Genomic DNA, 25,647 nt, shown 5'->3' with positions numbered 1-25,647 from the left:
TCTATTTATTTTCTTTTGAATAATTCCAACTTTTGAAATGGCAAGTCAAAAAGGGAAGAATAGTTCAGTGTTAAATAATTAAGGAATATTCTTAAATTAGTATTTCAGGAGTGAGATAAAATTTGCCAGTAGAAAGAAAACATAATAGGTACGTTTTGGCTTTTAGGATTAGTAACAGACTATTGCATAAAGTCATTCTCTGTTATCTCTATTGTTACAAAATTGAGGATAATTTTTTAATTTGACTAATGATTATACAAGTTAGAAAGTCCAATACCTTAAAGCCCAATTGACAAAATGGAGACACATTAAAATATGTGAGCTAAGGTGAAATAAAGCTTCCTTAAAAAACCCACAGCACAGGGAGAGCGGAGCACTATGGGTAGGGATATTTGAGTTTGCTGGGTTTTTTAACAGAGACTGCTGTTAAGAGTCGTAGCAGAAATGAATGTGGATCTTTTAGTCTCTCTCAACTGGAGTGCTCTCCTTACTAACACTTCTTTTCTACTACTTTACCATAGAAGAACTAGAAAGATAGGTAACTCTAGTGCTAACTCTCAAGGCTAACTCTCCAGTGCTAACTCTCACCATTCTTCCTCTTACCTACCATACTAATTCCAGAGAACCAATGGGTCCTGGCAGTACTTTTCCCATAGCTACTATGAGGGTGGTACTTGGGTGCTGAGGCTGATTTACAGAGCAAAGATTCACTTCCATGATAATTGTTGGAAATCTCAGAATGTCTACAATTTTTTTATTTTCTCTATTTTAATTACTACAAATTTTCTCCTTTTTTATCTCTATGGAAACAGTTATGACATTTTCTACCAGATTAATTGGATGTCCAATTGGAAATTGTGAAGAGGGAGGAAAACAAATTTTCAGTGACTGCATTCACTCCTTACATATTCTGAGATGCTTTTGCTTGTCTCTCGCTGTTTGTTCGTTCTCTCCTCAATACTTTACACTGTTAAAATCTGAAGATAAACCATAATAACCAAATTTACATACTTGTTCCCCTGTTCTTTAAAATAATCAAAATGACTGCTGCAGATTTTGGATGAGTTTCACACACTGATGTGGCTCAAGTGAAATACTTTCCACATTGAAACTCTTTGTTGATTGAGAGGTCTCTAGGATATCAGAAATCCAATTAAGAAGGTAAAAATTTTAGACTGCCAGAGAAAAAGAATTAAAAATCACTCTTTCATGTAATATTTTTTTGCAAAATACAGTCGAAGTCACAAGTGAGCATCAGTCAGGGCATTTTTATAATTGCTGGAGGGTTAGCTGTGATGGTTGTGAATTCTTGTCAAGTGAAGAAATTAGTCATTAAAACTGACCTTTTTTCCTTCAAGTTTTGAAAGTTTCTCTTAAGAATGCCTAATTTCCTTTAGGAATATTTATTTTATTCTTTTTTTCCTGTTCAGATTATTTGGAATGCTTAATTTCTCTTCAAACTCTCCCTTCTCCTTCTCATCCTAGCTGTATAGTGGAATGGATAACCAATTTAGAATAAAAAATAACCTCTCATCTACTCCTTATAGCTGGTTTAAGCTGTTTTTTAACAGTACATCAAGTAAAATCAAAATCACATCAAAAACGTATCTTGTTTGAGAGCTAGCATGATAAGGAGAGGGAGCTCCCCACCTGAAGAGATGTTCAGGGATTTTTTTTTTCCCCCCTACAGTTTGACTGGAAGGTCAGAGTCTTTTTTCTGGTACAAAAGGATCTAGTCATAGGCTAGATCTCAACCATATCATAGGAGCTTTACAAATAGGAGAGAAATTAAATGTTATGGAGGCTGAAATATGCCACTGAATTCAAAACTTCAATGCTGCTTGAACATGGAATCTAAGCACATTTTTGAGTAGTGTTTCAAAGATGTCTCTTTCTCTAAAGGTGGGAGTGTTGCATCTGATATTAATTGAAGTACAGCCATGTTCTTCAGGCAATTTTTTAAACAGGGGGCATATGTAGATTCAAGAAGATTTTTCCCACAAGCTGTACTTTTAGCATAGAAAAAAACTGACCTAGACCAAAACACTCATTGTAGTGGGCACATTCCCATCACGTGTTCTTACTGTTCTGAAGGATTTGCTCAGCTGAAGGCAGATGCTGCTAAGGTTGTTGCTTCTCCTTCTGCTGTCCTTGTTGGTGGCTTATCCTCCAGAAAGGAAAGAGTCATTCCCCCAGCTCTTTCCTTGTTTGCTGTTTCTCTTTGTCACATGTGCTGCCTACCCTTGTCCTTAAAAAGCCAGGGAGAAACTTCTCTTTACAGCTTCTACCCCTTTTGTCAGGCAAAATCCCCAGTTAGGCAGTTGTCCTCCCCCCAGGATGTTTGGGTTAGAAAAGCTGACTTATCTTCGGCACTAGCTACTTGTTTGTGTCTTAGAACCCCACAGTCTTAAGTATTATGATTCCCTTTCATTAGCCTGTTGCCCAGAGTTTCAGTGGTTTGGGGAATCTGGCTCAAATAGATGAAGTTTAATACAAAGAAAAGTTTCATAAGCAGAAGTTGTTTTCCAGATCGTCTCCAAAAGCCATTATTGCTACATTTGAAACTTTCTTGGGTAGTTCGTTAGGATTGTTGCATGAAAATTTGCAGGCAAACCAACAATCACAGTGTACTTCATTTTTTTTTTTATGCTGATGTGGCTATAATTGCTTTTTTATGTTTGTAGGGGAGAAATATTCTCGGTTCATATTTGCACTGTTATTGAATTGCAAAAAATAACACAACATCTAGCCATATACTTGACCTACTCATGTTGAATGTGCCAACAGGGACTTGAATAACATCTGTCCAAAGCATTACCCAGTTGCTCAATCCATATCACCTCCAAGAACAGGTATTTCCAGTAGTGTGCTGTACTTCTGCCAGCATGATCGGCTTATAACACTATTATTTATGTTAAATACTGAAATAGGAGTGTTACAAAAATCCCCCATTTCTTAAAAAATCATAACAGTAATGTGGCAAATTCATAGACTGCATGATCCAGACTGTTCAGAAAAAGTAAGATGGAAAACTGGAACTGATTGCCTTGATAGAATATTTAATAGTTTTCAGCTAATATGGAACAGTTAATAAAATTGATAGCAACACACTGGTTTTCCCTCTTTTTATAATTCTTGAGTGATCTAGGTAAGACTGATTGTTTTTTTTTAAAGTAATTTTTAAACAAAAGTCTCCAAGAGAAAATAAAACTCTTGAAGGAAAGGCAAAGGCGTGCTCTATTCCTTTCTTTGGACTCTCTTATATGCTTGCCCTGGCTTTCCAAGTGGTGTAAGCAAGATATATAATCCCAGAAAAATGTAACCATCTGAAGTGAGCTTAACGATTCAGTCAAGAGCTATGACATGCTTCAGTTTCAGAAGAAGTACTTTGTGACCTGTGCTTGAGTAATTTTGGAAGAGCACATGGGGTTTTTCTTACTGTTATACTTAGAAAAAGATATGGAAAGCACTTGTTTTCCATGGGATATCAGTGTAGAACTTAAATAATTTAGTAAAAATAGATATTTTTTTCATGCATCACTAGAATTCTGACTGGTTTTGTAAAGCCAAAGAGATGGGATCTCTTGTCCCACTATTTAGTGATGTGTTTGGTTTATCTCTGTTAAAAGTTTTAACTCCAAGTAAATTAAAGCATAGTCTGTGCATGTGCAGCTGGTGGTTTTCTTGGGCACTCTCAGTGCCCAGGGAAAGCTTGGACACCCCATCCCAGTGGTGTCTCCATCTCTCTCCTACTTCTCAAGCTGGCCCAGCTGAGCTCCCACCCCAGGACTGTGGCAGGGGTGGTGCCTGTGTTGGACACTGACTTTCCTTAGCAGTAACCCTTGGAAAGAGGGAGAGAATGACCATTTTCATGCGGCTGCTCCATGTGGAGGGTGGGTGACTGGGAAAGCCAGGATTGGCCTCTTGTCATCCTCTGGCTCGGACATCCCAGTGGTTTGGCATGGCAGCATGGGAGCCCTGAGTTAGACAAGTGGTGACTGGTGTGTTTTACAAATCATTTGGGAGAAGTCAGTGCATCCACAAATAAAGTGCATGCTTTTCTTCAAAGACTTTTTTTAGCATTTTAGTGCTGACACTAAATGCTCTGAATGTGGAAGAGCAGTTTGGATGCTGAATATGCAAACTGATGTGCTAACTTTATTTTATAATACGTTTTATTTCTGATATTTCTTAAGGCCCAAGATGAGTAGCAAAATATGAATGTTGCAGGAAGTGCTTTCAGATTTCAATACTTTATCTGTTGGCTTAATATTTTAACTAAAGAACCCAGAGATGAATGTGTCTACATCTGTGGTCTATGACGTACAATCTTACATCTGGTTTATGACGTGTTATCTAATGCTACGGCCACACAGCAGCTGTTTTCTAGGAGGTGTGTTAGATTGTCTGTAGTTTTCCAACTTTGTTCCTGGAAATCTTCATTATGAGCAGGTAAATGTTAGTTGCTACATGTGAATACAGTATCTATAGCAGTAAATTACAGTTGGAAGTTGCTGATGTGACTGTAAATCCGCAAAAAGAAAATTTCCAAGTCAGAGGATTGACTCTGCATTTTGTAGTGTACCAGATTTATACTGCACTAATGGAGAATAATTTTATATATTCAGAAGAATATTTTAATTGTTCTGTAAGTTGCCATTAGAATTTCTTGATTTAAATTAGCAATCGGGTACACAGTTCAATAACATTTAAAAACTGGTAGTTGTGGATTATGTTTTAAAAGAGATATATTTTGAGAACTGAAATCTAAGAAAGATCTTTTTCTAATATGTTGATATATTAAAGCAATGTATAAATATGAAATTTAAATTGCATGATGTAGAACTGATGAGAGGCTGATAAATGTCACAATTTCACCAAAAGGTTTAATAACCATTTTGTTCTAGTCACAGGGAGCAAATATCTGAAAATGTAAGGCCTATTAAATTACATCTCTTAAATTCATATAGCATGTGAATGCAGTGTATCTGCATTGCTCTGTCAAGGTAGAATAGGTATTCTGACCTAAGGATTTTTTCCACCATTGTAATCATGCTGTCTTTCTGAATGATGCAATTAAGCTATCAGAGGCTCACTCCTATTAAATACTTGCTTTCACATTAGGTTTTTGCTCTTTTACTGCTGCTATTCGCAGATTTGAATTTCTCACACGTTGATCAGGTGTGATTAATCTAGCAAAACTCTGTGATATACAACTCATATCTGTTTCTAAGGAAAGAAAAAAGAACAACAGAATTGTTTATAACTTTGCTATGAAAATTCTTGTGGGTTTTTTTTATGTATATATATCAACTCTTCTGGCTGTTACCTAACAAAGACAGCTGTTTTATTTAATGATATTCCATCATACCTTTGTTGTGCTCTTCTGTTGCAAATTGTTTTCTACCATATTTTTAGGAACTTAATGCAATTTTCCTTTTGGAAATGTTTCGTTCAGTCAGCTTACCTGGAGTAACAGGAACCACTTAATATATTTGTTGAAATATATTAAATCACTTCTGCTAGCTGTCTAATCTTTGGTATCTATTTTAGAATGAGTCTATAATTTATATACAATATTGCTGTTGCTTTACCTGTTGCTTTACCAAAAACCTGAAATGTCTCTTGAATCCTGCTACCAGTTTACTCCAGTAGAAGCAGATATATTTATCTCATTGTTTGCTCCTAAAGGTAAAATGACATTTCAGTATTCTCTTGATAATAAATATCTTGCAGTTTACCAGCTCATACCATTAGAAGCCTATGTAGTAATGAACCAGATAATAATTGTGCATCAAGGGGCTATTAGCACTGACTTGTGGTTTAAAAGCGTATCATAAACAAGATGATCATGGATCAATTACTGGCAATTGGACTATGTTTATTTATGCTATTTTAAGGTTTGCTTGCAGACCTACATTTCATCTTCTTGTGTGATTTAGCTCTATGGACCCTGTAGCTATTGTTAATCAGCTGGGGCAGTGTGTTTGCCATCTTGTTTCTACTAAAAATATAGAAAAAAGGTATTCCTAGTTTTCCACAACAGTCACCATCAACAGAAGTGCAACTGCTGTTGTACTAAAATGCTGTTTTATGAAGCCAGCATTTTCTCTACATTTTTATTAATTGTTCAAGGGAGCAGCAGCCTGCTCAGGCTGTGTTGAGAGTACAGTTCTGCCAGCTCTGCCATCAGGAGCAAAGGACAGGTTAAAGCCTTGCCCCATCTGGGATGTCTGAAGATGCTGATGGCCAGTGGAGCCTTAAACAGTAGTTTATGTACTTTAAAGGTTCAAATTAACATCAAGTGCCTGGGGGTGCAAAAGCAAAATGTCCTCTAACCTTGCTGAGATTTGCTGCAGCCTACGTGTGCTCAGTGCAGTCATTTTGTGTGGGAAACATCCGACACCCAAGGACAGTGCTAAATACTCATCTGTGTGGGGAAACATTAAAAAGTAGAAATTGTACAAATGCAGTGCATTGAAGAGCCAGTGAATTAAAATACTTGCTTCTTTTCATGTTTCAATATGGTCTCTAAAAGTCAATGAATGTGTTAGAGAACTAACTTTTATTTTTTGATTCTGAGCAACAAAAAACCATACCTTATATAGGGGATGTGAGTGTCCTTTAGTTTTCAATAGAAAAGTCACAAAACTTTGGTTTGTAGATCACTATTCTCTTGTGAAGATCACTCTGCTCTTTATCCAGATTTTATTATAGTTTCATGTAAAGAAATCTTTGTGAAAAATTATTACACTAGCAAAAGTATAATAGTCAAAAAGCTTTATTATTTAGTTGCCTTATTAATTGCAGCATAAATACAATTTCAGAGTATGGTCCTGTAGAAGGCAAATCCTGAAAAACAAAGTTCCTACATGAATTTCCTCATCTTACACACTGAATCTGTCATGAACTTATCTGTATTAATTGATTGAAAATGTATATCAAATGTTTGTTTAATTAAATTATATTGCATTAAAAATAAACCTCAATCTTTAAAAGGTAGATAAGAAAGCCACAGCTTTAAAAAAAAAAAAGCTCCATATGAAGAAGTCATTTATGTTTAACCGAATGTGTCATACACCAAGTGTGACAGATCGAAGCACTGTTTAGAGTCTTGAGTTCTCCAAGTCAGTGCCTTTTTTTTCCCCTGGAAATAGACAGCTTTTCCATTGCGTATTTCAGAGTTTATTGTTTGCTTTAAATGTAGATATTGGATTATTTCGCAGTGTGAAGGTTTCGACTTGCTACAACTGATCAAGAATTTCACTTCTGGTTTTTACATATGTTTTCTGGTTTAACTGCCAAAAGTCTGTGATCAAATTAATGAAGAAGGCTCTTTCCCTTGCTAGTGTATTTTAAATTGGAAAATTGAAAAAGCTATTGACTAATAAACAATGGATCAGTGGACAGGTAGAGAGGAAGACGAGCTTGTCTAGAATTTATTTGTTTAATTAAAAGTAACTATTGGTGATGAACTACCTCCAGTTCTCAAAAATGTATGGTTGCTTAAAGGCTATTGTCTACAATGCACCTGTTCCTGGCATTCTTCAAGGAGATATTTAGAGAGTTGGGAATAACCTGTATGCTTTTGTTGCCCAGCCATCTCCTTCAGTCAGGAGACAAGAGGTCTGATGAAAAGGCTGAATGTCTGTGGAATGGTGTTTCCCTAGAAATTCACAGTGGTCGCTGCTAGAAGAAGTTATTTATTTCTGTCAGGTTTTCTCTCCAGATCCAGCTGAATTAAATTTGTTCACCAGGTGCAACATCAGGCAGGTCCTTTTTGTTCATGTGCAACCACTTGTCTTGCAGGGAGGTTGCTGATGGCCTGGCAGGCCTAATAGTACCTGAAGGAAAGAGAAGGGAGAAAAGGTGCAGGGAGGCTCCTTGGAGGCTCACCTCAGTTGTTGCAGGTTGGAAGGGTCCAGTATCAATGACCTCATACTCGCAAGTTCTGTGTTTTACTTCAGGTAGGCAGCGCTACAGTTGGTGACAGTTTGATTTTAATTAATACAAGGAAATGGATTTCCTACCATTTCTGAGACAAGTGTAAATAATTTCTTTCTCTTTAAGGAGTTCTGGCAATATTTGCCTTTTAAACTGAAGGAATTATCTAGTTTTATTATCTCCCTCAATTCAATTATTTTACCTCACGTCCCTGTTTCAGCATCATTTGTTGAGATTCATTAGCAGTTCTTTGGCAGTCACAAGACACTAATCATCTGTTTACAATATTGATCAGCAGCTTTCATGTTAGATTACATTTGAACTGAGAAATAATCCTGCAGCAAATAATAAATAAAGGACTGGGAAGAAAGGGGAGAAGCTATCTTAAGCTCTATAAGGTATTTTTTTCAGGTACCCTGGAAACATCTACATGCCAAACAGTTGGGCCCCCTTAGTGACTTGCAGCTCTGACATTCCAACAGAATTTTCCATCCATAAATTGTACATTGTCTCTAGTCATCTATATTTGTAAAGACACAGATTAATATTCCTACGGATATACATTTCTGTTGACTTCTAAGCAGTTTCTGAGTGGTAAAAATATTTATGGGCTAACAAAAGATACTTAGCTTCTGATGCCTTAACAATTTCATTTGTTACTGTATATACCTTCTTTCCACGTTATATTTAATAGGATGTTGTTACCATACTTATTGAAAATTATGTACTCTTCAGAATGGGAATTGAGAACCAAATAATAGGAATTGAAAATTTTACTCTTCTGAAGTTGCAGCTAAATCTCTTCTAAGTTAGTCTGAAAAGGTTGATTTCTGGGGCTCATCAGCAGTAGATTTGTGGGAACTGGCATTAGAGGAATGTTGTAAGTTATATAAATTGCAGCCAAGATTTACTTGCATTTACTTTTATTACTTCTCAGAGCTTTATTAAGATGCCTTAATCTTAATAATAACGTAGAGTAATTTTGCATCCATAAATGTTGTAAGCACATCTTCAAACTATGGGGTTCCTTCAAAATGCATTACTTTCAGATAGTCAAAATTACTAGTTCATGCAATTGTATCCAGTCATTTCCCAGAACAGTTCTAAAAGGCAACAGCTATCAGATAGAAAAGACAAAGAAGTTTTTGCTTTTCATAGGAAGTCCTTACTCGTATACATACATATATACACTTGTGGTTGTTAATTAGAAAAAAAGGTTCCTGAAACTCAATTCAGTTTAACCATAGAGATATAGTAAAGACTTGTATTGCCTTTTCCTGCTAGTATAAATATTTAAGAATAAGTAAGTTAGTGTGCTGAAACTAGGGTTTTGCACATGGATAAGGACAGGAAGAAGTGTCAAATGAAGAGAGATAATGCTGAAGAATTTAGATAAAACTTGGGCAGAGGAACAAGCCACTAAATAGATCTGGCAGCAGCAGGCTGGCTTTTCCATTACTTTCTGATCCAATTATGAAAGTTGCTCAAGTTGTAGATGCTGCCCATTTGTCACGTGGTGTTGCCAGCATTTATTTCCGAATCAAATCTATAAAAGGAAATGAGAGTTCCCTGTCCTTGCAAACCACTTGTGTGGTAGGAAATCACTTACAAATAATAAACTGCATATTTGAGCATGGAATAGTTCCTTGATGTATGACCTTCAAAACTAGTTTAAGGAAAAAAGTTGAAGCTGGGAGTAGTAGAAACTTTTCTTACTGAAGAATCCCAGGCTGCAGTCCTGTGTTTGTACAGCTTGCTGGACACTTGTCTTCACTCTGAAACTGTATTTACAGAAGCAGCAGGGGTTCATTATGGGCAGGGCAGGAGAACTGCCTGGGAACAGGGAAGAGCTACCTCCCCTCAGGGTTGTTGTACTCCACTGGTTTGACTTCTTTGGGGGAGTCCTCACACTCTCAGTAAATGACAGCAGAGGCAGACTTGTAAGAGGGGCTGAAAGCACGCAGGAGCAACTTGCATGTGGGTCAGGCTCTCAGTGTCAAAAGGTGACAAAGTTACATTTAACCTACATTTAGATTTATCTCTAGAAGCAGCGGGAGAAAATTAACTTCATGATTTTCACTACTCAATGAAATAACAATCCACTGGAGGGTCTCCAGTTTTTTGTACTGATTTGTGCCCAAATACGTTGTGGCATGGAATAGAAAATTACCTTACTATACAGCTAATAAAAAATGTGATCTAATACAAGGCTACTTGATATTTATAATCAGGGAGGATTCAGATCCAATTCTGACGTGTTACAGCCTGTAAGTTATTGGTTTTGGCCAGTGTTTTGAAAATAAAAATCTTGGTAATATTTCCTGCCATGAAATGCCTCAAGTTTACTATTTTATAATAATTGTCCAACAGCAGCACTTCTAAATTCCATTACACTCCCTTCATTGAGGATTGCAGAGTGGGTTGTACACACTCACCGACTGGATGTTCTATTGACTTAAAATTGAATATGGTGTTCATTGCAAAGGCTCAGGAGTTAAATGATTGCAGAACCAGAAGCAGTAACAAAAGTGCTGTGGGCTGATTTGCCATCCTTTATTCCACATGGACTCTGTTCTGTTTAGTCTTACCTAGTCAGTTTAAGAAACAAATTTTGACATACAGAATCTGTACATTTTCATGGTGCCATTATTGCTTTCAATACATAAACAACAAGCAAACCTCTCCCAGTACAGGTGACATACAGATTATGTGGTTTTCAGTAATTTTTCCAGTTTCAAGGCTCAGTGGTCTACAAAAGACAACTGTGTAAGTAGCATTTTGATAACAAGGATAAATCACCTGCTCCCAATTTTTGTCAAGTCATTACATATTTCTCATTCTTTTTGCATCTTGTTCAGCACTTGCAGAATAATTTCATGCTTTGTTATCATCTGTTGTCCACAAAAAAATTTTGCTTGAGGGAATTTTAACAGTTCCTACATTTTTCTTTTCACAAGTGCTTCAGAAATACAAAGTACAGCAATGTTGTAGGACTGTGTAATGCACCTTTAATTACTTTCACAAATATTTTGAGAAGTGGGTTGTTTTTTTTTAAATTAAGAGCTTTTATGTACATTCAGGGAGAGGTCCTGACTCTCCAAAGCCACCATGATTTCAAGGAAAAGAATGGGTGTGAGCTTTCCATCCTCAACACATTTTTTAGGCACTATATACACTAAGTAATTTGCTTAAATTATCTCTCCTTCTTTTCTTAGTTCAGAGCTTGGTGGCCCCTTAAAATAGCAGGTAGGCAGCAATGTTCAAGGATTTGAACAGACTGAAACTTGAAGTACACAGTTAAAATGGAAACTAGAAGACTGAATCAGAGGTTTTTGGTTTTATTATGATAAAAGCTTTGTTATCTAGCTCGGCAAAAAAGCTCCACTATTTAACAGGTAGTGAAGGAAAAAATGTGGAACTGTTCTCTGACTTATAAAGTATTCTTATTGGCAAAGCCTATCCAAATCACATTGCTGGCCTCAAAATATTACAAAAGTACAAAATCGTGTTATTATTTTTGCTAGTATGATCTAAAGACCTTTTGGACCTTTTTTTAGTGCTTGACAGATACAAGTTTGAAGCATGTATTAATATATTTCTCAGACCTTGCAGATGAGTTTTTTGATCTATGAAAGTTGAACTTGTTGATTTCTATAAAATAAGATGGCAGATGGAACATGTTTCCAGCAGGCAGAAATAGAACTGCTAGGGCGATCAGGCTGATCCCTCAACTGCACACTCTTCTTGGAAATTTAGTGTAGAGTAAGAGCTTAAAAGTGAAGTCACAGAAATAGTTCAGGAAAGGGATGTAGAATATATCCGTGCTGGTCACACGCGTGGTTTGTGAACACTGTCAGCGAGCTCCACAGCTGATGCATTTTGTCTAGTGGTGTTACACAGGGGAATGTGGTGGCTATGTGCTTTTATACATTTATAAATGCTGTTTGTTGCCCCAGCTTCTTTGCTTATACTTGCAAGTCAGATAAGATTCTCCTAGGAGTTAATAATATACTAGTTTTGTTTTCTTGGAATATGAGATGCCCCAGCACAGGTTGTGTTCTGTGAAGGCGGTATTTGCCATCCTCCCATGTTCAGCTCTAATGAACTGAGGTTATGCTTAGTGCAAACTGATCATGCTTGAAGACTGTTGCATCTGGCCTTAAAAAAAGGCAAAATAAGTCCAGTGAAAATGAATAGAGGTAGATCTGGATGTATTATCCTGTAATTCTCTTAGACAGATCTGAAGTTAGGTTTGGAGGAGGGTTAGAGGCCAAACTGCTGCTGTGCCTATCAGAATGAGTCACTAACTAGCAGAGTAATTGCATTGATTATTGCACACCCACAAATTACAACAGAAAATACTTTGCAGGGGGTGGAGGTTGTACTTTTCCTAAAGGTTTCTGTATAATTAATCTACTGTAAGTGCTGGTTCTTTAGAAACATCTGAACCCTACTGTAGAGCATGGTCCTTGTGTGCTAGTTGGCCACCCCTCCCTACTTTTGTCATTGCAGTGTTTCTTGTGCTGTTGCTTTGGTGCTAATGAAGGTTTTGACAATGCTGCTGTTGGGGAAATTCAAGTCATGTATTCTCCTTTTGTTTTTAAATTGTACCTGTTTGCCTGTCTTCATTGCAGGCATTAGGAGTTTGAGCAGCTGCATTTTGTATACCTACAGCAAAACAGCTCCCTTGTTAGGTAGAACATTTCATAAAGGATTAAGGAGAGCTGACTGAGCCAGAAGGGACACTTTCAATTCGTAAACAAGAGGCTGATTATCAAGAGGCTGTGCTTGTTTGTGGAAGAGGTAACTGAGCAGGCTTCCTTCTCTCTTGGGTGCCTTGCCTTATACTTCACCCAATCATTAAATCCATTTAATTTTTTTTTTGTTGACACAGCTTGCATTTGCACTCAGTAGATGTTTGGGGATGAAGAGTAGTTTTAATAGAAAATTAGTTGCTACACCTGGCACAAGTAAACCAGTAATAATTGGAGTCACTGGGGCAGATTGTCACTCACTGTCTTTTGTGGGTTTCTTGGGACATCTGTTTACAGGCACCTCAGTTAAATGCTGGGTTAGGATTCAAGTTTAAAGTCAGGCTCTCAAAATGGAGACTGTCTACAGTGAGTAGAGACTAGAGGCTTGCAAGAGAGTCCAGGATTGACAAAAGTAGTTTTTGCTTCATAATATTAAATTCCAGGTATTTTCTTGGCTCAAATATAAACTTTTCTAAATTGCTGTTCTTCTGTTACTTTACAAGGCCTATGCTGCAAAACCCAACAGAATACTGAAACACCGATCAGATTTGTGGCATCTGCCAGGGCAGCAGCCCAGCCCCAGGAGCTGGGAAGTTTTCTGGAGCATGAGGGGGAGCTCAGCTGAGCTTCCCATCACCCACGATGCAGTCACTCTGATCATCCCCTGGGCACCACTCACAGCTCTATGGGAAGAGATGAAAGTGCTAGGTTAGAGTTCTTCCTCCCAGTCACCTCTCCCACACCGTGTTGCTGTCTGTCCTCTGCTGTAACAGCACGGCATCCTGCTGTTTGCTGTTGCTGTCGTGCTCTGGGACTTGGGCTGCAGGCTGATGGATCCAGTTCCATTTTGTCCTCAGATTTGGTACAGAAAAGGATGCTTCAAAGGATAATGTTTGAATTGCAGAGTCAAACATGCCATATTTAGAAAGCCCTGCTGGTAGTTTGCCTATACACCCTTCATTTGACTCCACTGGGTGTCATCCTTATGATATTACAATGTTCCCCATCAGTTGTCACTCTTTTATTCCACAAAATGTTTCCATGATTCCATAGATGGGAGACTGGAACTGCCTGTATGTATATATGTACACATAAGCCCTGCACTATGCATTGGGAGGTACAAGTACCTTGCTCAGTAGGGAGGCACATACCTCCCTTCCTGTGTGAATTAATTCTCTGGATCATCTTGCACAGCAGTTGTCATTGGGAGTTGGGGAGGTGTTAGGTGGGGACTTTTAAGGCATTGTGTGATTTACTTTTTTGTTTGGTTAAGTACTTGAGAGAAGAAGTAGTAACTGAAATTCAGAATAGAAGTGATGACTTCATTTCACACCCACAATGGCAGAACTATGAAAATGTGTAACGTTTGCCACTTCTTTAAGTGGTTGTCAGGTAATCAGACAAGTTTAATCTGTGTTTTAGATGAGAAATTGTCTTACAGTCCTGACAGTCCTGAAGCTTAGGAGAATAAGAGCATAAATTTTGGCTTGAGGGAGATTGATTTCACATTGATCTAAGCAGTTGTTTCCATGTTTACAATATATTAACAGAAGTAGAAAAGGCTCTGGATGGAGCCTTCTACATTCCACTTTCTGGGAGACTGAAGGTGACATCAGGATAGATGTTCTCAGGACTAGAACTCAGGAATATTAAATGTATGCTCCATCCGGAAGAAAGGCAGAAAGAATCTTAGTAGAATAAAAATTTTATTCCTGATCTAACATGAACTTTTGTGGTTTGTAAAGCAGTTAGATGAAAACTTCTTTTTTCCAAAATACATAAAGATCTGTTCATGAAGATACATAATTGTTTAATCATCAATAGTATTTATTCCAAATTTAGGTATCTAAAAAGTGAACTAAGTGCATTTCCTGGCTACTTGAATTTTTTTTTGTAGGAGTTATAAGGGGGAGGAGGTTTCTAAGGTAACCTACCAATAAATAAGTTTATTTTCAAAATAAGGGAAATTGAATACCTAGAACAGGCTGTAACTTCTGGTAAGACAAAGCTGAAAAACAGTGCCCTGAGGCTTAGCTGTATTACATTGCATTTGTTACCTGTATTGTTTTCTTGGAATTCTATGTATGGGAATACATTGAATCAAGAAATCTTTCCCTGAATTAGGTGAGTAAAAATATTTTTACAAGACCTTTTAAAACACAGTAAAAATAGGCTATTGTTTAGATTAGATCAAGGTGTTTTTAACCTTCTTTTGGCTCTTCATGATTTCTGAATGATATATTATTATTTATAGCAAAATGTGAGAAGGAGGTTCAGGTATGCAAGGCTGAGGTTTTGGATTGTCTCAGGAAGAGTGGAAAATTTCTAAATAGTTTTATATTCATAAATATTTGAGGTGTTGTGTGTCACATCTTCATTTTGATGACATCCAAATATCACATCAAGGTTTTGTATGGTCTAGTGATCACTATAAATTCTTAGATAAATGGTGTAAATTAATGTGTGCAATGTAAAAAGTACCTGCAATTCATGGCACCTGTACCTCATGAGATCTAAAGCACTATCATTTATTTCTTTAATACTCCACTTAAAATACTAAATTAAAAATCTATTGATTGCTTTATTCTATATGTTTATTAATAGGTGCAACTCTTTGTATGCCTCCATCCCTAAGGAAGAGTTTGGTTGAAAAAACTGTTTAGTTTGGTCTTGACATAGATGGTTTTCTGTTCTCAAGCACAGTACATTGTTTCCTGGTTCTCTTCAGTATGCTAAATATTTTTTGGTAGATTTTGGTGGCTTTGATCTGATAGAAGTCAGCTGCAAACACAGTGCATCAGATTACCAGAGTGATTTACCATCTTCCTGTTTTATTCTGTCCCAGTCGAGGTTTCTTAAAGGACCTGGCTCGTGACTTCTAAGAACTGAGAAGCCACTTTCCAGGAGTCACACCTTTGAGAAAGTCTTAGTTTGACCAACTCAGAATGTAAGCTACTACGGTCACAGCTTACTCTTAAAAACTTGATTTGTATTTTCCTGACATATGGTAACATTTTAAAATGTTTTAGTCCATCTCCCCTTACCATCTGGAGCAAAGCTGAATTCTCTGTTCTTTGAATTACCCTGGCTCTTCCTCATGACAGGAATTGCCAACTGTGGCTGCCACCCCAAGGATAGTGCAGCCCCAGAGCAGGTGCTGCAGGGCAGGCAGAGCCCAGAGGCCACACCAGGGCCTGTTTGCCATTGAGGTGACTGCAGTGTGGCCGTGGTGGGAGGAAGGAGGATGAAGTGACAAGCATAGGGATTCATAGCAATGAGTTGTAAGGATTGAGGGGAGTGATTGTTGGAAGGCTGGTCAGGCAAAAGGGGCTTGATTGCAGGGGTTGAAGCTGACATGGTAACTGCTGTCTGGATGTTGTCTGTGATGGAGAGGGGGCTGTCATCCAGATACGTTTGCCATGTGCAGAATCCTCCTCTGTGCTTGCAATGGGGGACCTTATGCAGATGAGCAGAAAAAATACTGAGGAACTTACAGCAGACAAGAGAAGGGTTAAAAACAAGTGTGAAAGTTGGATCATGGTACTTGGCACCTTGAAATGAAACAGGATTTTTCTGGAAGGCTTTAGTCACCTGGGAAGGAAGGATCGAGTAGCTAGCTGTGTGGGAGGCAATTTGCAATCAAGTGTACTCCTCTGCAGTAGATTGGTACATTTTAATGAGGGAAGTATATTTGCTCTGCTTTATATGATTTGCTTAGGACTAGATGTCTGGAAGTAATTTTAAATAGACTGCATAGACATAATGGTCAGGTGGAAATATTTGAAGCATATGATATGGAAACCCTGTATTTACAACGTATTTGTAGGGTCTCAAGAAGCTGAGCTGAAATGATTGCCTCTTTTTCAGAAGAGATTTTTAAGAGTAAATAAAGCTCATACAGAGGATGTAAAGGCAGTAGTGAGGAGCTACTATAGCTATGCAACTTTATTTATTTATTTGTTTGCTTATTTACCTCTTTAGTCATGTTTTCAGCTGATCTCTCAATCCATGCCAGCCTTCAGAAAAGGATACCTTTACACTCATCTCCTCCTCATCCCCTCCCCTTCCTGTAGGCTCTGTGAGGCTGAATGGGAATGTTTTTTACATGTTTATTCCCTTTGGAGATGGCTTTCAGGGTGGGTGGGAATTCCCACCCCCTGATGGGGAGGAGGGGAAGGCAGCCATACTGCGCTCAGACCCCACACCTGTAGCAGCGAGTGCCTGTGGGAAGAAGGGCTGGGTGGAACACTGCTCCCATCTGAGGGGATGGAGAGCTGGCTCTTTCTGCCTCAGGACCTGACACTTACCCACAGTTCACTCCATCCACTGAGAAGGCAGTGCTTTCTTTGGCCAAAGATACCAGCAAGTGAGAGGCATTCAGCTGATGCCCCAGGTATCAATCGAGCAGAAGCTTCATCTGTGAGGAATGTTCCATGGTTTCTGATATTTATCATTTTGACTTTTCCAGTTCTTTCTTTTTCTTGTAGTCATTCTTTCTGTTATGTGTGTCCACTTTCTCTTTCTACTTAGTTTGACATCTTGTCCTTTCTTCAGCTTGTTTTTGCTTTTTTCCTGCTGTAGGAACAGAGAGTTTATAATAGCTGTAGCATCGCTTCAAAAGGTGGATCTGCAGTGTTTCAAACAATAGTTATATAAGTAATTAAAACAACAAAGACTAAATAAACATGTCCTCACCAAGTGAAGAAATAAATTTCAAGGGCAGTATAAGCATCTTTCTATATATGGTGTTGCTTCCTCTCTCCATCCACGACTTTCTGCAAAGGTTTCTCATAGGTTTCTGCTTTAATATCTTCTTTTCTCTAACATTTTCAAAACTTCTTAAAGAATGGAATTTTCTCTCTCTCTACATTGTGCATGGTATAGTTGGGGGGGAAAAAATGGCAAAAGGTTTTACATCCTGAAAAGATGTGGGGAGAGACTGGCAAGCAATTTCAGAAAAGTTTCAGAATTTAGATGTTTTTGCAAAATTTTGACAGGATCATGAAGTGAATAGTGGTATTACACCCATTTTACACAGAGCCAAATTGAGCTGTGGAAAAGTAATTTGTTAGGTTTCACAAATTTGTGACTAACCGAAGGACTCTGCTGATTTATTAGCAGTGTTGAGGTGTTAAGAAAACAACTTCTCTGTTTGAGTTGACTTATTGCTTTAACAATTTTGTTCAAGGGAGGAAAGAGCCATATAATAAAGGAAATACTAATTCATCTAAACATCCTTCATTTGAATTTAGAACTATGTAGCTGGAAAAACTCTGTTACAGTGTCATTTACCAGAAAGGATAAAACATAAAATGGACTCCCAGCTTTAAAGCAAGCTGGATCCTTGAGTCTCTAGAACTGGGGCTGGAGAAAAGGAGCCAGCAGGCAGGGTTGGACCTACCTCTCTGCCCGTGCATGGCTGTGGCTTCACTGGCACAAAGGACAGCTTTGGTTCCTCCTTCAAATCATTCTGAATTAAGCTTGCTGGCAGACATTTCTGGATTGGTTAGCCTGGGATAGCTGCTGGGAACAACACATTGTGCCAGGCAGCTATTTGGAGGATGCAGTGTTGAGCAAAGACTCTGAAAGTCTTGCAATCAAGTTATTATAGTGCATGAGAAAATACCAAGTAGCGGAAAGTTGTGTTTTTCAGGAAAAGTTGCACAATATTTTTAATGTTCCAGGCTGGTTCTTTCTCTGGAAAGCTAATGTTTATAAGCTGAGCGGCTTTTTGTGTCACTTTTATGCCTTTTCCATGACAGAAGCATAAATTCAGTTAAAAATGAAGTGAACATTCTTCTAGGTAACTTTTGTACTTACAGTAAATTTTGTATTTGGACTGGCATGCATCTTGAAGACAGTCTTCATTATATATCATGTCCTGGAAACTCTCAGCAGCCATATGTTTTGTATACTTTATTGTAACTTTGCTAATAAATGCTTATAGCTTTTCTTCTGTAAGTGTATAATCTATCATTTTGCAAAGCATAAAGCCTGAAGGTTGGGGGAAGGAACAGCTCAGATTGGGGATTGAAAAAATTGAGAAATGTTCTCTGATTTATTGCATTTCCAATTTTCAGGAGTTCTTTGAACATGCAAAAAAGCTCTGGGATGATGAAGGTGTAAAGGCGTGCTTCGAGAGGTCAAACGAATATCAGCTGATTGACTGTGCACAGTAGTAAGTATTTCTTTTTAGGAAATTTATAGCCAAGAATGTGATCGTCTATAAGAAGTTAGAAAATATATCTGTGAGATTCAGGAGTTTTGCAATGCAGGAATTAAAATTTTCACTCTCTGTATAGGTGGAGCAAAATTAATTTATTATCATAGTTTGCCATTATTATACAACTAAATATTCTGCCTCAAATATTTCACATCTAATAAAGAAAAGATTAAAAAAAATAAAACAACTTTAGGTATCTTTATTCCACTCAAAATTGATTTACATAAAATCATTTCAATTGAAACTATTAAGTTGGAAAAATGTTGAGTCAATCTAAGGAGAATCCTTTGTTTAAAATTCTGAGACCCAGACAGTGCTGAAATTGCTCTGTCTTTTCACATTCCATAAAAATTTCTGAGACATTTACATAACCAAATGCATACCTGCATTACTAATATATTTTCTAGGTGGAAAAAATTATAAGCGGTATTTAATTAAAGACAGTCATACATTTGGTATTCTGTCCTTCAAAGTGAAGTGGTACACATCTATGTAACAGTCAAAATCTGTAAACAGATTCAGTCTGGTCAGAAATGTTCTGAGAAGTGTAGTAGATTGTGAAGGTGCAAATCATGAGTACATAGTACAGTGATTAAAACCTATTAATCAAAAAATAGTCTGTTAAGATTACAAGGGCTACAAACTCAGCTGTTCTTGATAGTAACACAGGTCTGAATTAGATTTCCATTGAAAATACACATTTCATGTGAACTGCTATTGTGAGAACACACACTCATGCAGTTGCTATGGGATTTAGGGTTTCCAGAGAACACACTGCAGCGGGTTACGGTTTATCTAATTGGCAGAATGGTCAGCAGCAATGCCACAAGTCTGTTCCTGCACTCAGTGTTCTGCTTTTCTCTCCTCTATGCTCTTGCTGCTGAGCCTGAAGCAGGGGAATAGTCCATGTCACTAAAGAACTGGTCATGCTTCTGCCCCAGTGGGCAATTTCGATGTTGTGGGTCATGGTTTGTTTTCCCTCTTTCCAGACAATTTTTGGGAAAAAATGATTCATCAGCACATGGAAGTGAGGAAGAATTACATATGTGTATGAAGGAACTCATTTGACCTCAGTGCATTTATCAAAACCTGGGCATTTGCTCACAGTCCAGAGTAGCTGGAAATTAAAGCAGTGATTGTACACAGAGAGACTTAGACAGCTGTCCGAGATTATAATCAGTGGGTTTCCTCTCTGCCCTCACTCACCACCACCACCACCATAGTACAGATTTGAGTTGTGCTTGCTGGAAAGTGCAGACTGACTGTTTATCATATCTATTCACACACTAAAACATCAGACCAAGAAAACAGAATAACAGTACATATTTAAAATACATGAATGTGAACCCTACTTCAATGATCAGTAAAGGTCTCACAATCCTACTTTGGAAAATGGTGCTGAAAGGGCCAGAAAAAAACAGGAATACACCAAATTATAGTGTTAACGGTGGTGTGTGTTTTCCCTTTAAAAAATTATGCCTATCTACAGGCTCTGACAGGAAGAATGTTAGTTTCATGTTGTGTCCAAAACCAAAACACAAAGGAGGGAAAAAATTGGATGTAGAATTAAGTCCACTGTCTTGGAACAGAAAACTAAATCCTACTACCTTTTTTCTGTAAGAGGTTAAACCAAGTTTAAAAGGGTTTTTTCTATGTTTCTTCCCTCCATAACGCTAACTGGCTTGCTTTTCCCTTATTCTAAGGCTATTTGTTATAGTAGTGAGTACATTTGCATCATTCTTTACCTTCAAGACCCTTCATGAAGTATCATTTGATAGTTCAATATTCTTTGAATGTATCTGTGCTTTTCATGTCATGATCTCCTTGAAAATTTAACAGCTGAGTGACTTATCCTTGTTTACACACCTTCAGTCTTAGAGCAGAAACTTGAAAGTCAGGTACAGCTGTATCAGTGATCTGATCAAACAGCCATTTTTCTCACAGGTATTGATGATTTCGAAAACTGAAGTATAATCTTGACAGAAAGATGCTAAAAATGCACCCAACTTTTATCTGCCGCTCTACCCAGAGGAACATTTCTGTGCTTGCAGTAGATGGAGGTTTGTCAGGGTGGTGGGGTCACATCCTCCTCGTAACTGAGAGCCTGTGAGCAGAGGTTGGAAATCAGGTTCTTTCATCCACTTAGGAAATACAGAGAGTGAGGGTGCTGTTTTCTGGCTCAGCAGGAGCATGTGGCATTTCTCTCAGAATCTGTCTGTGGTCATCTTTCACTGGTGAAGATGACCACAGGAAAAGGGAAGGAGTGTAATGCTGATACACATGCTTATTGTGGGATTTTGAAACAACTGCAGTGTTTCCATTACACTGGCTTTAGGAGAAAACATCCCATGCCATCAGTAAATCCTAATCTTTTGCTTAGTAGTGAAGGAAGAACATTCTCAGTAGGCCACCACTTCTCAGCTTAAAAAAACACAAAGCCAAACCTAAAAAATCCCAGCATGTGTTATAAATATCATTGGACTACAAGTTGGGTGGCTGGCTTAAGAATACTGAAAAGCATTATTAGCAAATTATAATGTCAGCGACCAAACTTGCTGACTGTAAAAGAGTTGCAAATACAGTGTATTTTGGAATAGTTTAATTTGGCTACAGTACAGAGCTTCTGTATTTTTAAAATTTAACCTAATTTTCTTTATTGCTGTGGGAGAAGTATTTTGCTGGAATCAGAGGTATTAGAAGGACACAGAGGCAAATGTTTTATTTACTTTATGCCTGAAAGTTAATTTTCCTTGATCCTCAATGCCCTTTCAAATTATCAGGATACTGCTCCTTCACGGGAATGCTTTTCCCTCATTCTTATTCATTTAATCATTTTAATATTCTTACATGAGTTATTATGTATCTCACTTCTTTCATTGTTAAGGAATGCATTTAGTGCACACATCATGTTGATGCATCATGTGATATTTGTAACAAATACGAATCTGTGGCCAAGCTAGAGGTCAGCAAAGATCAGGATTGTTCTTTATCACCAGCTACAAAGACATTTATGTAACTCTTGGAGGGGGTATTATTGCATGGCCATCAACCATCTTCTCTCCTTAATGACCTTCATATATTTCTTCTGGATTAATATCATAAAACTGACAGGTTATTGTTTTCCTTGTCCTTTGATTTAATATTTCTTACAAGGTAAATTTCAAGTTTAATCTCAATAGTGATACTTACTTTGAAAAGTTTATTTTATTTAGTTGTGTCCCCCTTTGACTTAGACAGATTTCAGCAGATTTATTCTGTTTATGATGATAAATCTCCCATCTAACTTTAACTTATTTGAACTCTATTCAAACTGTGCTTTTTGTCTGTATCCACATAATTTAAATTTAGCAAATTCTAGGTCTATGAGGGACTTTCAGATTGTGATTTAGAGAAGTTTTGGCATTGAACTGTCTAGTATATAAACAATAGGCAGAAATTGAAATTTTCCTGTGATTCTAGGACAGTTTTCTAAAAGTTAGTTTCCTAAATTACGAATACAGCTCCATTTTTAATATTTCAGTTTTTTTATACTGGTAACCAAATACCCAAATTCTATTGTATCCATGGATGGGAACCACAAAGAAAAATTCTATAAATGTAGAGCAGAACAAAACAAATAAAGTTTTAGGTATGATGGCCTTCAATTAAAAAATGAAAAAAAAGCTAGTGAGTTGATTATGTCTTTAAAAACTTCATAAATTTAAGTCAATTAATTTATGTGGCAATGAAGAGGTACAACATTTCAATTCAGAACATCAGTCATCCTTGGGGGATATCAGGCACCCCAATCTGGTGACATGCATCTGTTGTTTTCATAAAGTAAGCATTGAGATAACTTAGTTTTGGCTACTCAGCTGTCTGGTGGCTTGCTAAAATTAGTTTCAGTGATCTGAAAAAAGGTGTGAGGACGCTTGAAGTGCTCAAACATTGCCAGGGAAAGGTGGTAGTACTAGAGCACAAGAGTAGACAAGCAGAACTAGGCACTTTGGGAAGGGGACAAAAAAGACAAAAGCAAAACATTCAGTTCTCTTTTCAGGTCACAGCTCAAGTTCAAGCTGTTGTTGTTAGAAATAAAAAAAAAAAAAAAAACTCCTTTCATGTTTATTAGAAAGTTCTAGAATAGAATTTTGTTTCACTGTGTTCACATGCAAATAGCAGCATGTTTGTTCATGAGTGGCCCTGGCTGGAAAGGGTTTTACTCAGCCCACTGAGATCCTTGGAATAGGAAGTAGACCAAGGATTTAAGGGAATCCTGCCCTCAACCAGTACTTTGCCCCAGTCTTTATCAGTCTTCTTTCCCTGACAAAACATACCACTTCTTCTTTGCCCCAGTCTTTATCAGTCTTCTTTCCCTGACAAAACATACCACTTCTGATGTACTTAAGTGTGAAGGCCTAAATTGGTCTCTGTGTGAACATTGGGGCTAATAAAACTAAATTATACAAGTTCTCAGGAACACAAACACAAGGGATGTGAGCTTGGCCGAAGAAAATTGATTTTATATTTGAGCTGATATAGATGGAAAAGACACAGATTTTCTTTTTCTTTGCAGTTATTCTGTCCTGGGGGGGTTTCAGCCAGTTTCTGAGATGTCTATCCTATGTTAGGTAATCGTAAAAAAACCCAGCTCTGTTGTTGGGTTCTGTTGTTCTGTTCTGTTATTGTCCACAGATTCAGCTCTCAGTGAGAGAAAAAAGATAATTCTTTTCTTAACAGCAGCACTTCTTAAAACCAAGCATATTTTTGACTTGCCTTGCACTCTTCTAGACATAAGGTTTAATTGCTGGCACGCACAGTCATCAGTAAATTCCCTCCTCCAGGCTGAGGTCAGAAAAGCTGCCTTGGCATTCTCTGCTTCTTTTGTCTAGTGTGGCATTGCAGTTAGGTGTATTGGTGTACTCTTTCTTCATAAGGCGCAGTAAATGCGGATAGATTTATGATAAATTAATGATAAATTAATGATAAATTAAGCTAAGCACTGTTATTATTGTTGCTGTTGTTATCTAGAGAACATTATTTTTAAAAGCAGTGATTCTTTTTACATTTGGTAAGTGCTTAGTAAATATAGGACTAATAATTTTTACTTATAGAAGCACAAGAAAAGTATTAATATGAAATGTTTCATGTGATGAGATTTTAAGAACTAAATTTTTATGGTGATACAAGAAAACCATAATATTATTTCATTCCATCTATTCTGGTTCATATATAAACAACTCACTGTGATGATAAAGTTTCTTCATTTTTTCCTTTTAAAGTTTCTCATGCAGTATCACAATCAAACCTTAAAAATTCCATGCTTAAGTTAGAAGCAAATTTTGTTTGGTTAATTCATGAACAAGTTTTCTCCACTTACCTGATCTAAACTATAAGCCTTAACCAACCACTAAATTGTTGTTTAATAGTAATAAAAAAAAAAAAAAAGAGAGAGGTTATATTTATAGAGTAATCACTTTAGCCTCACTGATGAGTCTTCTAAACAGAGGTGGCTGCCAGATAGGACAGAAGTCATTCTCCAGTGTGTAATGCTTGAATTTTTCACTGTTTACTAACTAATAGACCACACTCTCAAGAGGCAGAATTGTGGTTTCTTAAAATATGCACTGGGAATTCTAAGAAATAACCATTTCATGTGTTGCTGTGATTTTTGTTGTTGTTGTTGTTGTTCCCCTTTTGCTTTCTCTTACAAAACAAAAATCATTCCATTTAACCAATTCTATCTTAATTTTGGTAATCAAAATGTAACCATGATGTTATAATCCTAGTATTTAGAAGTACAAAGATATGGAATAAGAAGTAGCTAGAGAAACCTCCAAGTGCATTTGTATTTTCAGTTTGGAGGATGAAGCAGTATGAAAATACGATTCAGAAATAGCCAGAATGGCATACAGGCAGGTACCCCCCTGTTTAAACCACTTTGGTTCACAAATGCCTTCCATACCTAGAGAAGACAATAGCACTTCTCAAATATATAAAAAGATAGAAGGTAGTTTATAAACACAGTACCTTCTCTGCCTTTTAAAATTGATGTGACAAATACTTTTTCTTATTAACTAATTGCCACTGGAGAACTGTTTAAGCTGCCCTCCAAGGGCTGCTCAAACATAAATTTAAACCATACATTTTCCCACATGCTTCACTGTGTATGACTGGTTCTGTTTCCTGCGGTTTTAGAACAAGCAAAAAGGTTGAAAGTCAAAGGCAGAGAAACATAAAATATTTCCTAACTTCAATTTAAAGGAGTAATAAAATCTAAAGACTAGGCAGAGTCGTGACAGATGCATGAAAGTACACTTGACTCTTTTTGATGTTTTATTAGACAGTGTTAGTTTTCTTCGAAACAATACAGCAAAGCTGGCTTTATTCTGTCGAGAAAACAGTTCTTTCCTCTCCATGTCATCAAATTTTTCATTTTTTCCTGAACAACTGATGAATGTTTTTCCTAATTTTTTTTTTTCCCTGACTGCACACACGAGGCAATAATAGGTGCAGGACATGTTAGTGTTACGTGGCAACTCAATGTCGTTTGGAAATGTAATCCATTCAGCAAATTGGAGAATTGCAAGGAGGTCCATCAGCTGAGCTTGTCTGCATTTAGTTTTCTCTATTAGTATCCTGTATTTAATTTGGAGATATATTTTTCCATATCCTTTCTACAGAGTTAAACTACAGGCTTTTGCAATACAACACTTGAGGAGCTTTTCAAGCCTGAGCAAGAGACTGCTG

General features: G+C 37.2%; 1 protein-coding gene across 4 annotated transcripts in view; it reads left to right on the top strand.

The window, feature by feature from the left end:
• Nucleotides 1-25,647, top strand: part of GNAL (G protein subunit alpha L) — a 180,881-nt gene that overhangs the window by 104,375 nt on the left and 50,859 nt on the right. For all 4 annotated transcript variants that reach the window (XM_059857899.1, XM_059857920.1, XM_059857905.1 and 1 more), the window contains exon 5: nucleotides 18,779-18,876. In XM_059857899.1, the coding sequence (XP_059713882.1) occupies nucleotides 18,779-18,876 (98 nt within the window). The remainder of the gene's footprint in view (nucleotides 1-18,778; nucleotides 18,877-25,647) is intronic.

The sequence above is a fragment of the Haemorhous mexicanus genome, chromosome 1 (assembly GCF_027477595.1).
Source record: "Haemorhous mexicanus isolate bHaeMex1 chromosome 1, bHaeMex1.pri, whole genome shotgun sequence".
In the NCBI taxonomy this organism is placed as follows: domain Eukaryota; kingdom Metazoa; phylum Chordata; class Aves; order Passeriformes; family Fringillidae; genus Haemorhous; species Haemorhous mexicanus.
The sequence above is the reverse complement of the archived record's forward strand: the minus strand, read 5'-3'. Positions and strand labels throughout refer to the sequence as shown.